General features: G+C 41.0%; 1 protein-coding gene across 2 annotated transcripts in view; it reads right to left on the bottom strand.

Annotated features, from left to right (window-relative positions):
- RELN (reelin) overlaps positions 1-11,902 on the bottom strand; it is a 466,948-nt gene extending 455,046 nt beyond the window's left edge. Inside the window, exon 1 of one of the 2 annotated variants that reach the window (XM_063448139.1) lies at positions 11,377-11,902. In XM_063448139.1, the coding sequence (XP_063304209.1) occupies positions 11,377-11,611 (235 nt within the window). In that variant the 5' untranslated portion in view covers positions 11,612-11,902. The remainder of the gene's footprint in view (positions 1-11,376) is intronic. The other variant, XM_063448140.1, reaches the window with a different exon arrangement.
- Between the last annotated feature and the right edge of the window lie 2,382 nt (positions 11,903-14,284).

Raw genomic sequence — 14,284 nt, 5'->3', positions numbered from 1 at the left:
TAATACATGGAATGTGTTCTATGTGTTTTTAATTGATCAAAAAATTGTATATTTCTAACAGGTCCACTTGAGAGGAACCCGCCAATTTTAAAATCTATATATCTTTTAGGACCCCAGCATTCATTTTAAAAAAATAAAAGTATATTCAACTTTTTTTGGTGAGACAATCTACTCACATTAGCACACACTTTCCCCGTTATCATAGCAAAAGATAATCTTGAGTTTTATTCAAAACTTCTCACAGAGAAGCATTGGGGGCCAACGACATGTGCAGTAATAGCTGTGTTTTCCAGTCTACTGCTTCTCTATACAATACATGATCATTTCACACACTTTACAGACACTGGTTATTTTATGGACAATGTCACGTGCTATAAAGACACACTTTCTTCTGTTTTCTTTTAAATATATATTAAACATTTAGCAATACACATCAGTCCAATTGAGTCCTCGTACAACCAGGGCACCTTTTGCTTTGGAAACATAGAGAGAGAAATATTGTTACTCCTCTTTCAATGTTAACTTTAGTTTGTCAAATGCTGTTTTTTTATGTCAGAAAACGGCAGAACTGCAGTGATTGACAGGGAGCCAAGATGGTGACACTCAAGACAGAGAAAACATAATATAAAGTTTTAATAAACATTGCACTTACAAGATAAAAGCAGTTAATAGGCACATCACAAAGAAGTAGTTCGATGTAGGAAAGCAGGAACGTGGAGCATTTAAATACCACTGACTTTTATGGATTAGACGAGCACAAGGAAATGTACTGTTATTTTCTTTACCCCTGAGGAAGTTCAGAATTTGAACGAAACGCGTAGGGCTTTAGTGTTTGTGATAGCAGAGCTTCTTCCTTATTTGCTATTTTATATATTTTTAATTTTGGCGCTACAGGAAGGACCCCATTTATTCTACACCATTCCTGAGGGAGTTCCTGCTTTCCTACATCGAGCTACTTCTTTGTGATGATTAATTGCTTTTATCTTGTAAGTGCAATGTTTATTAAAAGGTTTATATTGTTATAGAAACTCTGCACTATCACTTTTTTCTCTCCTATATACTGCAATATTGGTACGAGGATATGCTTCAATATACTGATAAGCCTTCAATTTGTGAGTGTACTTTTACAGACTTTAATATAATTTTATGTCCTATGTTTTTTCTCTTTGTTTCTTGCATTGTTGTTACCTGCTTTCTGGTATGTGTATTTTCTATTGTTGAGGACCCAGAGGAGTCCTATTCTACATGCAAATATTTTATTAGGGTAAATTAGTTTTACTTTTTTTTTTAATATTCTTTATTTTTGGTGCATGTTGCATGGTACAAGAAATTCGTGCATGCCACTTCCATGTGGTCAAATTTCGACTATTGTACATTTAACGGATAAACATCTGGCATAGCATTCAGTGAATTTGCCCATTTTTGTTATGAAGTTGGTCTGTGAGGTTGTTACGGGGTGACCTATATTTACAGAGTTGTCCTCCATGTCATGTTTGGAGGTCTGGCCCTTGTTGTTTGTGTTGCCCATGCTGTATGTCCCACTTGTTCTGTCTCGTGTGTGACTTGGGAGAGTCGTCTATGGTCTATTAGAACAGGTTGTGGACTTGTGGTATCGTTTGTGAGGGCGCAAAGGTCGAGTGGGGGCTTAATTTGGGAGCCCGGGGCCATGTTGCTTACTGGTGTTCACCTTTTGTGTGGGGTAGGTCATGGAGGTGATGCTCCTTGTGGTATCTTACGTGCCATCTATGGCAATCGCCTGTCTGAGGAGCAGTTAGTGGCCCGTGTGGCATTGGCTATGGTAGTGTGGGGCTGTTGGTTGCCATATGAGGCATGGAGAGTGCTGTGTAGGTCTATATTCAGGTGGCAGCTCGTCTGTGCCCCTGTGGGTCCTACCCCTGTACCCTAGGGTGTTGGGGGGGTGCAGTAGTGCCTTTCCCCCTTTGGAGCATCTTGTATACCTGACACACATGTTGGGGGTCTAGGGCAGGGGTAGGCAACCTTCGGCTCTACAGATGTTGTGGACTACATCTCCCTTGATGCTTTGCCAGCAATATGGCTGTAAAAGCATTATGGGAGATGTAGTCCAAAACATCTGTAGAGCCGAAGGTTGCCTACCCCTGGTCTAGGGCAATTGAGGCTCCGGCGCCTCTCTTGTGATGTGGTGTGGATGGAGTGTGCCAACAGGTATTTTGCTTTGTGAGGCAGTAGCAAGAGCAAAGAGCTAGAAACAAAGGGCTAACTAGGAGAGCGAATAAAACATAGAAACTTTTGCAAAAAAGGAAAAATAATGTGCAGCGTCTTTAGGGCTGCATAGCCATAAGTGTCCCCTCAGGTGGTGGGTCACGCTTTCTTTCTAGGATCTAGTGAGGCTGCTCCGGTGGATGTCGTGGCTGGAGAGCAGGATGTTCCCTGTGCTGGGGTTTTCCTAGTGGATAGGTCCAGCGCTGTTAGCAATGCAGGTGCGTCCGTCGGGGCTGTGGCTTTATAGGATTGTCCATCTTTAGTGATCCACGAAGTGTTTGGGGTTGCCCATCGATAGGTCAGGTTTTCCGCTTCTAATGTCCTTGTAAGAGGTTGCATACTCTTATGCCATAGCAAGGTAGCCCTGCTTAAGTCCTGAAAAAAGGATATGTGGCTGTCTTCGAAGTTGTATGGGGATTTCCCCTTTAATGCTGCTGTTAGTCCTAGCTTGTCTGTTACTGTTTGGCATCTAAGGATGATGTTTCTTGGTGCCGTGGCTTGGGCTTTAGGGGATTTAGCTATTCTGTATACCCCGTCAAATGTGAAGTACTTTGCTTGTTTTGTCGGTAGTAGGGATGCCAGTAGCCGTCTCACGAAGTGCGGCAGTTTCTCCAGGGGGATGGTTTCTGGGACCCCTCTTATCTTTATATTTTTTTCTCCGGCCTCTATAATCTAGGGTGCTCACTTGCCTGTTGGTGTCATTTTGGGCCGTTTGTAGCTGGCGTACCTTATCACTGAGCGCCTGGTAATCCTGTTGCAGGGTAAGTACTGTTGCTTCTGTGGCTTGGGTGCGTGCTGTGATGGCTTGTACCTCTGTGGTTAATGCTGCGAGGTCTGCTTCCCACATTTTCTTGAGGTTATGTTGGAGGCCTGTAAGCATATCCTGTATATTTTGTTTTGTTGCAGGGGTTATCAGTCCTGGTGTGCCAGCATCCTCATGGGTGGCCTGTTTTGGGCTCTTGGGTGAGTTCACGACCTCAGACTTCTGGGGTGTCGGGTCTCTCGTGGGAGAGGGCCCCTGTGAGTTTTGGGATGGCGTCGAGGACGTCAACATCTGGCCTATGTCGCGCTGCATTCTCGCGTCAGTGGTTTTGGGGATTTTCTCCCCATTTTCCTGTCTGGCTGGTAGGTAGGCAGCAAGTCTGCTCTCCCCAGATCGTTTGCTCCCCTGCGGTCCCGTGTGGCTGGCCGGCCGCGCGGTAGGCCCTGAAGCCTCTGTTTCGGTATTTCTTACCCGGTGCCAGAAAGAAAGGCATTGACCCTTTTTCCGGACGGTGCCCTGAGTGCAGCTCTGGTGTCAGGTGGGTCGTGGCTGACGTGATGCCGGTGATATTTGGCTTTGTTAAGTTGGGCACACAGGAGAGCCTGTGCGCTGCTAGGCTCCGCCCGTAGTTTTACTTTTTTAACCTTTACTTCTCCTTTCACCACTAAGGTGTTTCTGATACACTTGGTATATTAGAGAAAAAATCATATTTGTGTGGATTTAATTTTTCAGACCACATTAGCATGCTATACTATCCAACATTTCAAATGAACAAAGAGGTACACTTTATTTTAGGGGTGTGAATGGGGTGGGGAGAGGACGAGGGGGGTGGCCAGGGGTGGGGCTGTTCTGACATATTTTAGGTGACTGACTTACTAAGAACTATTTTTGCAAATAAAATGTACTGTAGAAGAAGTACAATGTATATTACTTTCACATGCTGATATATCAACACATTCATTGTTGTTTAAAAAACAGTGAGTAGTGTTACTGTGAAGCCATTATACACTCTGACACACCAACAATATAGAGCACCTAGAAAACAAGGGCACAAGGATAGAAAATTGGGATAGAGGGATTTGGGAACAAATAAGGATACTTGGGTGATATGATATATTTATTCTTCAATGCAACCTGTGCCCTCTATTCAAAAACTAAACAGGACTCAGATTTCAATTTCTAAACCGTTTAACCGGATAATCACATGAAAAAACTTAGCAGAAGTTTAAGGTCGTTTTCAAATATTCAACACTGTAACTTTAAGAGAAGATAAAATCTCGCCTTTCAATTAAATCATTATATCATGCAAAAGTTAGGACTCTAAAGGACTGTTGTTCAAAAAAGTCTTCATACATTCCCAGTAAATCAGAATTTAGGGATTTGAATGAAGATATTGATAGAACTGGGTTGCTCTAGGACATGCCCATTTTACTAAATCAATACTATAGGTCAAAGTGCAAAAGTCACAGGCTACCTGTCACATACAGACAAATGCAAAACGCCAAGAGGCCCATTATATTATGATAGACGAAGGTGTGCAATTATGTTTCATTCTCTGCACATGCCGTTTATCTAATCAAGCATGGTAATGCATTCTTTTTAATTTGGTGTACAGCCATTCGTATGAATTCAGTCTTAAATCAATAACTCAGTAAGTGTTCTTTTTCTTACTGAGCATAAAATGTATCAGCTGCACACAAAATAAATCCACAAAAAGACATTCAAATGCTTTATTAAAATTTGAGATTAAAATTGTATGAGCAATCAAAAAAGTAAAATGTGAATTGTAGTTTAGATCCTCAGTGCCATATGCATTACGTGAATGGAACCAATCTTTTCATTATAATGGAGCATTAAATAAATTACATTCTACCTTTACCTCCACTCCAGTGCTGGTCCGCACCCAGCCGCTAAATTATTTTTTCCACGCAAGCTCTGATCAGTCCCACTGTCTGGCACATTGGGATTGTAAATTATATCACTCTTCTGCGCTGTAAAGGAACCTGTGCCTGTTGGAATGAAGAGTTAGGTGGAGCATATATTAAAGCATATGTCCAAGCTCCTTTACAGTGTAGATGCCTTATTTGTACCAAGTAATTGTATACAATACAGTTACCTGAGGCTCCTTGCCAGAGTCACACCTAGGTTTCATGGAACCTGGGGCAAACATTTATTGTGTCTATGTACCCTCCTGGTCCCCTGTTGTTAGGGAAATTATACTCACATACTCACAAATATATAGACATTCCTATACATAGACATTCATAGTCACACATACTTTTACACTGATATACACACATACATTCTTATACACATGCACACATAGACACACATTTTGCTATACATATGCACAGACTCATACACAAACACACACATGGACAAATATATATACACTCTTCTACACAAACAAATTTCATATACGCAGACTTCACACATAGACTCATATACACACACACAATCTCATATACACAAACAAACAAACACTCATGCACCCATACATTCAGACATAGACTCATATACACACACGTTCATGGACAGACACTTAAACTTTATTTTACTTGTTTTTTTGGGTGGGTTGGGGGTTTCTCAGTGAGATTCAACCTCCCTTTTCATACCTGCTGGCAGATGCTACGGTGACGTCATATCTAGTACAGCATCAGTACAGGGTACGCGAGGGAGCTTGGAAATCAGTGCAGATCCCAGCATCCTTCTGTATGTCCGCTTTGTTTTCAGATCTAAGACAGTGGCAGAGAAGGCACCTGCCATGCAGCTCTGCTCAGCATTGTGCCAGTAGACAGGTGCCTACTCAGTTCACCCCTTGTTGACTGTCACCTGGAGCTGACTACTCGCCTTCCCACCCCCCACCATTAGTACACCTCTGCTCCCTGCCTCCACTATTTGCTATGAAGAGCTGGAAGCTAGTATGCAGGAGCTTCCATTAGCTCTCCTGAAATAAGTCCTGCAGTGCAGGACTAGCTCATTGGCTGAGAGTGTTAGCTGATTGCAAACCTCCAATGCCGCCATCGGAAGGGTATAGGCAGTACCCTAACATGGAGTCCGGTACAACTTAGGGGCCTGCATGGATGTAGTAGTGGTGTTGTTGGGGAGTTAACTATGTCTCCATGAACTGGATGGTAGAGAAAGCTCTTTATTATAAGGGAGCCTGTACAACTCCCTTGCAGGTGGCAGCACTGGGCGTAGTGATATCATAAACATCCCATCCACTCAATGTTTACATAAAGCTTCTCTAACGGGCAGCTGAGTATCAGTTGTTAGAAGTGTTAAGAGAGGGAAGGGATATGGTTTGTTATAACTGCGCCATCCCTATCTTACTGTGTTGCCAGGCAAGCTGGAACACATAGTATGTAAGGTAGAACTGCCTGTGGGGAGTAAAGGGTCGTTTCAGGGTAAATGTAAAGCTAAGAGCAGTGGAGGGAAGAGGTTGGCATATTTTATGTATTTGTAAGGTCTGACAATGTATGTGTCTCTGGCTGCAGGACGGCGGGACAGCAACCCAAAATTGGGACTGTCTCGACAAAAGCAGAACAGTCAAGAGGCATGTGATTGCTCTCATCCAATGAGCTAAGCCCTGCACTGCTGATAGGGAGCTTACAGCTCTTTAGAAATACAAATCAAGAATTCTTGGAAATCACTGAAATTTGTAGATTGTACTTAATTATGTTTTGATATCACCCTCAATACTACTTATAAGTAAAAAATTAAAGTGAATCTGTCACATGGAGATTTAACAAATACATTCTTTATTAAATGATTTACCGATTGTGTTAAAATATTTTTTTCTTTTGTTTCTGTTTTTTTATACTTCGATCACAGTTAATCAGAGATAGAGAAACTGCTATGTTTACATACGGGTTAATCCAGCCTCTAGTGGCTGTCTCACTGACAGCCGCTAGAGGCGCTTCCACGCTTCTCACTGTGATTTTCACAGTGAGAAGACGCCAGCGTCCATAGGAAAGCATTCAGAATGCTTTCCTATGGACTGACTGAATGCGCGGGAGGGGGACCATGAGGGTGGGAGGGACCCAAAGACCATATAGAGCCAGGAAAACGAGTTTGTTTTCCTGGCACTATAGTGGTCCTTTAACAGTTCTCCTTTGACTCCTTCCATGAATGATTATTGTTGATACATAGTAAATTGTTGTTCTTGTCATGAAAGGGTTAAACAGAGCTATAACTGTAAATCTCTCCATATATTCGGAATTACAGGACTGCTCATTGACAGCTTTACTTTTCCAACAAAGAAACATATTACAAGACATATGAACAACATAAGAATTAACCGTAAACCATTATAGGACAAAATAAAGGAAATGTAAGGCCCCAACCTGTATGTTACAGACAACACATGCTTACACGATCTCATCAGTGAATTGCGATTTGGTTATTGTACAGGCTCATAAAGTAAGCTCATTCTTTCATGCTTGCCTAACCAGCTTCAGACTTTCTGTACTCTGTTGTATGACACATAATTTAGCTGGACGTAGCAATTTTTTGAAGTAGCAGATGGAGGCCATGATCGCACCAATATTTATTTGTGCTTGCACTTGTGTGCCAGTAAATAGTCCATAAACCAGTACATCACCATCCTATAACACTGACAAAAGGCAACATGGATTCACTTGCATTTTGCAGGACAAACCAAGATTGGTCAGACCAATCAACAATGGACTCCTTTCTTCTGCTTCTGTAGACCATCTGCTTCAAGGTTTGCTGTGTTGTACATTCAGATATGCCGGTCTACACATCACAATTGTAACCAGTGATTGTATGTGTACTGGTGGCCTTTACATAGGCTTCAGCAAGCCTGGTGATTCTCCTCTGACCTCTCTCATTCTCCTCTGACCATTCCCAGTAACAATGTTTTTATTTGCGCAACTTTTTTTTGTTTATTGCACCATTCTCTGTCAACACTAGAGTTTAGTGCAAGAAAATCTCTAGACCGTCTTTTTAATAATAATTTGTAGTCTATGTATTCCCTGTTTGCCTACTTGCTTTATTTAACAAGAAAACCATTGTATATCTACATTTGCCAAATTGAATCCAGAGAATGCTGATTAACAATGAAACGACTACACAGTATCAATTTAAAAAGTCCAATCAAGCAATTTGTGAATATTTGCATCTTCTAATGAAGATTGATGTCACCATTGTAGCTTGGGCAAAACATGAATGATATTGCTGTAGATGTGCAGCCTCTTTGAAAATAGCCAATGGTGTACAGATCATGGCGTGTACACAATGAATAAGTAGGAATCCTACAAAATGAATGTATAGGAGACCATTATCCCTAATAGGAGACATCTATATTTGGTGCGTAGTCTCCATGGAATTATGTTAGACCTAGTTGCCCTAAAAGATTATCCAACAGGGAATCAGAAAAGAGAGATCGGCCATTAAGCAAGTCACCATTCTCGCACGATGCTACCTCTGCACAAGTATTTGGTGCCTTGGGACTTGTGTCATTTGCAGATTAAACCCCCTAAATCTATGTATTCATATATCAACTTCATCTGTCAAATGGCTAAGAAACATTTTATTTCATTATGTTTCTACAATCAAATATTGTGGATTATGTTGATGGCATTATAAGTTTTGTTTTTTTTGTTTTTCAAATCACACAATCCTTTCTCTGCTGAGCTATTGATGGTTTGCAAATGTCCTACACAAGTACCACGATTATTCTATCCACATCCTACACTTCTCAGTTCTTGTCTAAAAATGGATTTGCTTTGAAAAATAACGCTAGCCACCTGTTCACAGCCGGAGAGGTGAAATATTAAAGAGATCAATTCCCTTTGTGCATAAGAAATACGTATATATTCAAACATAGCAGTGCACTGAGCCTTTGTAAACATGTAAATTGGCATTTAAAAGCCAGGCTAAAGGAGTCTCTTCTAAATATGTATACTGCATTTTTAATACTATATAAATAACCACTACCCCCTCCCTTGAACAATCTAATGCCAGATCATGAAAGAGATTTCAGTCTTTATTTTAGATTCAGCACTCTAACAGACAAAGACAGAACAAACCAATAGAATTGTGTAAATTTCAACAGGGTTACACAATACTCTCTTACCTTGTCCAAAATAAATTGGGACAGACATACAAAAACACCAAACAATACCAAGCAGCAAAAGGATCTGGTATACTAATAATTATGTATTACTATATTCTGCGGACCACTGACACCAGAAATGATTTCAGTAATACCACTCTTTCTTATCTTATGTCAAATAGGGGGAGCGCAATTAAATTGACAGACAAAGAAAAATAAAATGTGGACAACATCCTTCCTGGTTATCTGAGGACAGCTGGTTTTGTGCCCTAAGAGATAGGCAGGTGAGTCAGACAAGAGGCCAAACTACTTTTATATAGATATTGTATGCTTAGATGATCCAATAAACCATCTTGTAATGTAAGATAAACAATATCTGTAACAAAAGCCTAAAAGCGAAAATTCATAGAAAGACAACACACAAGGATTTATTCACTAAATATTATAGAGAACTGGAAACCAAATTGTAAGACTCTGTCAAAAATAGCCAACTGTGACTATAGCTGACTTGCAGAATATTTCCAAATCTGCAGTTTTTGCTCACATTTTGCATCTTAGTTTTCCAGAACAATTTGATGTTTAGTGAATAAACACCACCACCACTTCATCAATATTTTTGTATTTCTAAACTTCCTAACTAGAGCTAATTCAGGTTATGAATGTAAGTATATAAGGTGGTCAACACTTAGCAACCACTGAGTTTTAGCATAACCCCAGCACTCTCTCCAAACAAGCTGCTGACTCAGGGCAATGGGAGTTTGTCACATAAGACTGGAAGTCACAAATGACCTGAAAGCTGGGGTAGGTTTGCATTGTATGTACTGTTAATGGTGGTGTGAATGAAAAATGTACAGACATTGAGAATATATAGAGCCAATAATCATCAGACAGTGGTCTAGGTATATGCTGTTTACTGTACACAGCTGGTCAGTGTACTTTATAATATAAAAACATGCACCACTCTCTATACCAGTTTATAATATGCATAAATCAATAAGCAGAAGTCTTTATAACAGTGTGATACTGTTTGCAAAAGAGTTAAAATAGGTCCCTGGTTTAAATCCACCATGACTGGAGTGTCTTTGAACAGGAGATTCGAAAAAAAAACATCTATCAGTAATGGGATGAATTATTTTCAGAGTACCTGGCACACACTGGATTGTCTGCGTCATGCTAGAATACACATCGAAGTTTATTTACTAAGCAGTGAGTTGAGATGACTTTAAAACAAACTTGCAAAATCCAGGCCCAGATAGCCGATTTGGAAAATGAATATCCAAATCATACGGATTTAAGCCTGAATTTTAGCAAGAAGCCATTCCAATTAAAACAATAGGCAAATAATGGTATTTCTGTGAAAAGGGACATCTCTGACACAATGGGCAATGGTGTGTGCAATAGTAATAATCTGCCCATGTTTGTTTTATTATGAATTGAATGAGGCTGTGCCAAAAACACAATTATGGTATTTTCAGCATTAAACGTGATGATACCGGTTTAGTGGTCATACATAACAATAATTTCAAAAATGTTTAAAAAAAAAAAAACCATACATATTACAAAAAATAGAAACCGGTGCAGACTGTATATTTGTGTGGTACATTTTCTAGTCCGGATCCTTTCAATATTATTCAGCATCTTTCTGGAGTTAAATGGTTTAAACTATTTGATTCTAAGATAAATAAAAGAGCCCACACTGGACAGTGCTAAACAGGTGATACACAGCAAGTCCCCTTGCATGCTCCATTACCACAACAAACCACTTTTCCATGTTTCCATTCAATACTGCTATATCTGTGACTGCCAGATGCGTGATCAAAGAATGTTCAAGCAAAGGTTTAAAACAAAAGCCGTCTATCAAACGGTTAATTTACTTTAATAAACAGAAGTATCCCAGCGTTCCATTAGAGTTCCTGTTCCACACACAGCGAATTAACTGGGGAATGTGTCCACAACCGTAGCTCCCAGTATATAGAGACATTCAGCTGAGGAAAATGGGAGTGGGAATCTCGACAGCAACTCCGTTATCTCGACTCACTGTTACCTTTTTATCGTGTTACAACTATATACTCACCGTTACCACAGCACAGCGAGCCTATCCCAGTATTAGACACCTTGAATATCTAACAGTGATCACAGTATTTACTGTTCTAATTTATAAATATACGACTAACCACAGGTGTGTGCATCATTGTGTCCATATTTATACCCTTTCCCCCTTCAGAGTGTATTCTGCCAAGTACAGTGATACCCCCTCATTGCCCCAGCCTATTGCACCATGTGTTCTGCTTACCATGATACTCCTGTCCAGGTACATAATAGTTCGGGTTTCCAGCCAGGTGTAGGGAGATGAGCACTTCCCCCTGCTCTCCATCCCCTTCCAGCTCCCCATGGTGGGTACAAAGGAAAAAAAAGGGAGAGAACCTGGGGTAATACCCCACAGCTCCCCGCGAAACGGCAACACACAGGATCCCCACGAACAGTAACAAAGTCCATCTTGTGCTGGGACAGGCGATCATCTTATCCATTGCTGGGGTCCCCCTGAGGAGCTTGCACCTAATATGCAGTCAGCATAGGATAAGATAATAGAGGGGGCTAGCTAGGGCAAAATAGATCTTAAAAAGTTTGAAAGCATAAAACTAAATGCAAAGTTTGTCTTTAGATGTTGCAAACACAAAACTCTCTGTGCCCGAGTGTGGAATGTAGACTACAAGTTGTTAAGGTGCCCAGCAGGCAGCATCAGTGCCAATAGTCAGGTTGCTAAAGGGAGACCGGGAGCTGCACAGGGTCTCTATCAGCCAGATAAGACATGCCTCACATGCAGATCATGCTAACTGTGCGAGCAGGACACGCCCCCGCAAGCTGATTGGTCCGCTGTCAGATAAGAAGTGAGGGATGGAACACTGCCCTGGATAAGGTGAATGGATTTTGATTCTGACATAGTTAGCACAAGGCATTATTTGGGTGGGGGGGATTTTTAAACCCAGAAGCTAGTGTGTGCATGATTTCTGATTGTGTTTTTTTTTTTAACAATTCAATCTCTATGATCTTTTATTTTATCAGGATTGGGTGTGTTATGGATAAAAGCACAATGTAAGATTAGTTCCCAGATGTTTTGCAAAATGTTACAATTCAATGCAAATTGATCGTGAGATGTAGTATGTTAAAAATGCTTTAGGGTGGCAATTTTACAATGTGACTCATTTTGTCAGAGTGAGTCTACTGACTGACAGAAGAAATCACTATTTTTTTGTAGTTTTGTCCAAATCTATACATCTGTTAACAAATGTCCTAGCGCAATATATAGATTACATTTTATGCTCCTTCAAATGACCATACGTTGTAGGTACCATGACAGGTTACCCCTTAAGATATAGTTGTTTTGATGCTTCAGATGTTTAAAAAAAATAGCATGTAGACCCACCACGAGCTAAGGGGTAAACGCATGTACTTTAATGATAATGGTTACTGCGGTAAAAAGTGACAGATGGCAGTGCTGTTATATGGATCTGTGCTAAGATAACTTTTGCCCCTTTGAGCAACCATCCATGTGAGTTCTCGCAGACTTCAAAAATGCAAAAAAGTGATTTGTTTTCCGCTATCTTTATATAATAATATTTTATTAGCAAGGACTGTTGATATTTCAAAGTTGCTATCCAAATAGAAAAGTGTGTCTGCTGGGCAAATTAGAAATAAGGAATTTAAAATCAAACAGGAAGACTTTTTAGTGAATAAATCAGTTGAAAGCTCACATGAAACAAGGATTGGTGATGATGCTAGAAACAAGTCACAAATTGTGGCAAACAGGGCTGCCATCAGAAATTTTGGGGCCCCTGACACAGTTCACAGTCTGGGCCCCCTGGACACGCCCCTGAGTCTGCCCACAGGGCCCATTCTGTGTCTGCCCACAAGGATGCTCTGTCTGTGTGGTGTGTAAAATGGATACAGATTGCACATTTGTATAATGGATGTAGTTTTGTGTGTCTGTGTACTGAATGCAGAGTGTGTTTGTGTTGTGGTTTCAGTGTGCGTATGGTGAATGCAGTGTGTGTTTGTATTGTGGTTTTAGTGTGTGTATGGTGAATGCAGTGTGTGTTGTGGTTTTAGTGCGTGTATGGTGAATGCAGTGTGTGTTTGTGTTGTGGTTTTAGTGTGTGTGTTGTGGTTTTAGTGTGTGTATGTTCAATGCAGTGTGTGTTTGTGTTGTGGTTTTAGTGTGTGAATGGTGAATACAGTGTGTGTTTGTGTTGTGGTTTTAGTGTGTGTAAATGTGTAAAATAGGGGGCTGCATTGGGGGAGGGGAAACTTTTTGGTGGTATTTACATTTATTTAACACACAATTTTATTCCCCCCTCCCTGCTTCTTACCTGGCTAGGGAGGGGGGAGATTGCATCCTGGTGGTCTGGTAGAGGGAGCCAGACGCTGTACAATGTAGATAGGGGCCACCGTGCAAGCCAGTACCATCTTAACTTTCCAGCAGCTCCTGTGCCTGTAACTCTCACGAGCTGTGCCTGCATGCAGCACGGAGCATTGCCATGGTAACCGGGACAACGTTCTGCCGGCCGCGGAGCTCGCAAGAGTTACAGACACAGGAGCTGCTGGAAAGTTAAAATGGTGCTGGCTGGCCCCCGTCTATACTGTACAAGTAGCCAGGGCCCGCAGGTGCACATATAGATAGCAATAATCGCTATCTATATGTGCACATATGGAATGTGGGGCCCGGGACTCCCAGAGCAGTCCGGGTCCCCCAGGACCGCCGGGCCCATGACAACCGTTATGGTTGTCATGCCCTGATGGCGGCCCTGGTGGCAAAATGTTACAATTTGTAAATAATGGTGATAAATGGACTAACTGTTCACTCTGCATGTTTCAGTTACATATTTAGCTTATTATAATCTATTTGGATATCAGTAATATCTATACCAAAATATAGGGGTTCATAACTAATCAGCTAGTTATTGTAAGTTGAAGCCTTTGCTGGATTGAATAATGTACAGACGCAAGTAAAAAAAAAAAAAAAAAGAAAGAAAAATACCCCAAAATATCCAAAACACATTTATCTTTCACATACATTCACATTGTTCTCCCCCTTCCTTCGTACCCCCAGGCATGGAAAGGGTTAAAAACCCTTTTTGCACTTACCCAATTCCAGTGCTGATCTCCCTCAGCACTGGATCAGCACTTTGCCTCCTCTGACGTCA

The sequence above is a fragment of the Pelobates fuscus genome, chromosome 3 (genome assembly GCF_036172605.1).
Source record: "Pelobates fuscus isolate aPelFus1 chromosome 3, aPelFus1.pri, whole genome shotgun sequence".
NCBI classification, from domain to species: Eukaryota; Metazoa; Chordata; class Amphibia; order Anura; family Pelobatidae; genus Pelobates; species Pelobates fuscus.
Note: the sequence above shows the minus strand (reverse complement) of the source record. Positions and strands in the feature narration are given on the sequence as shown.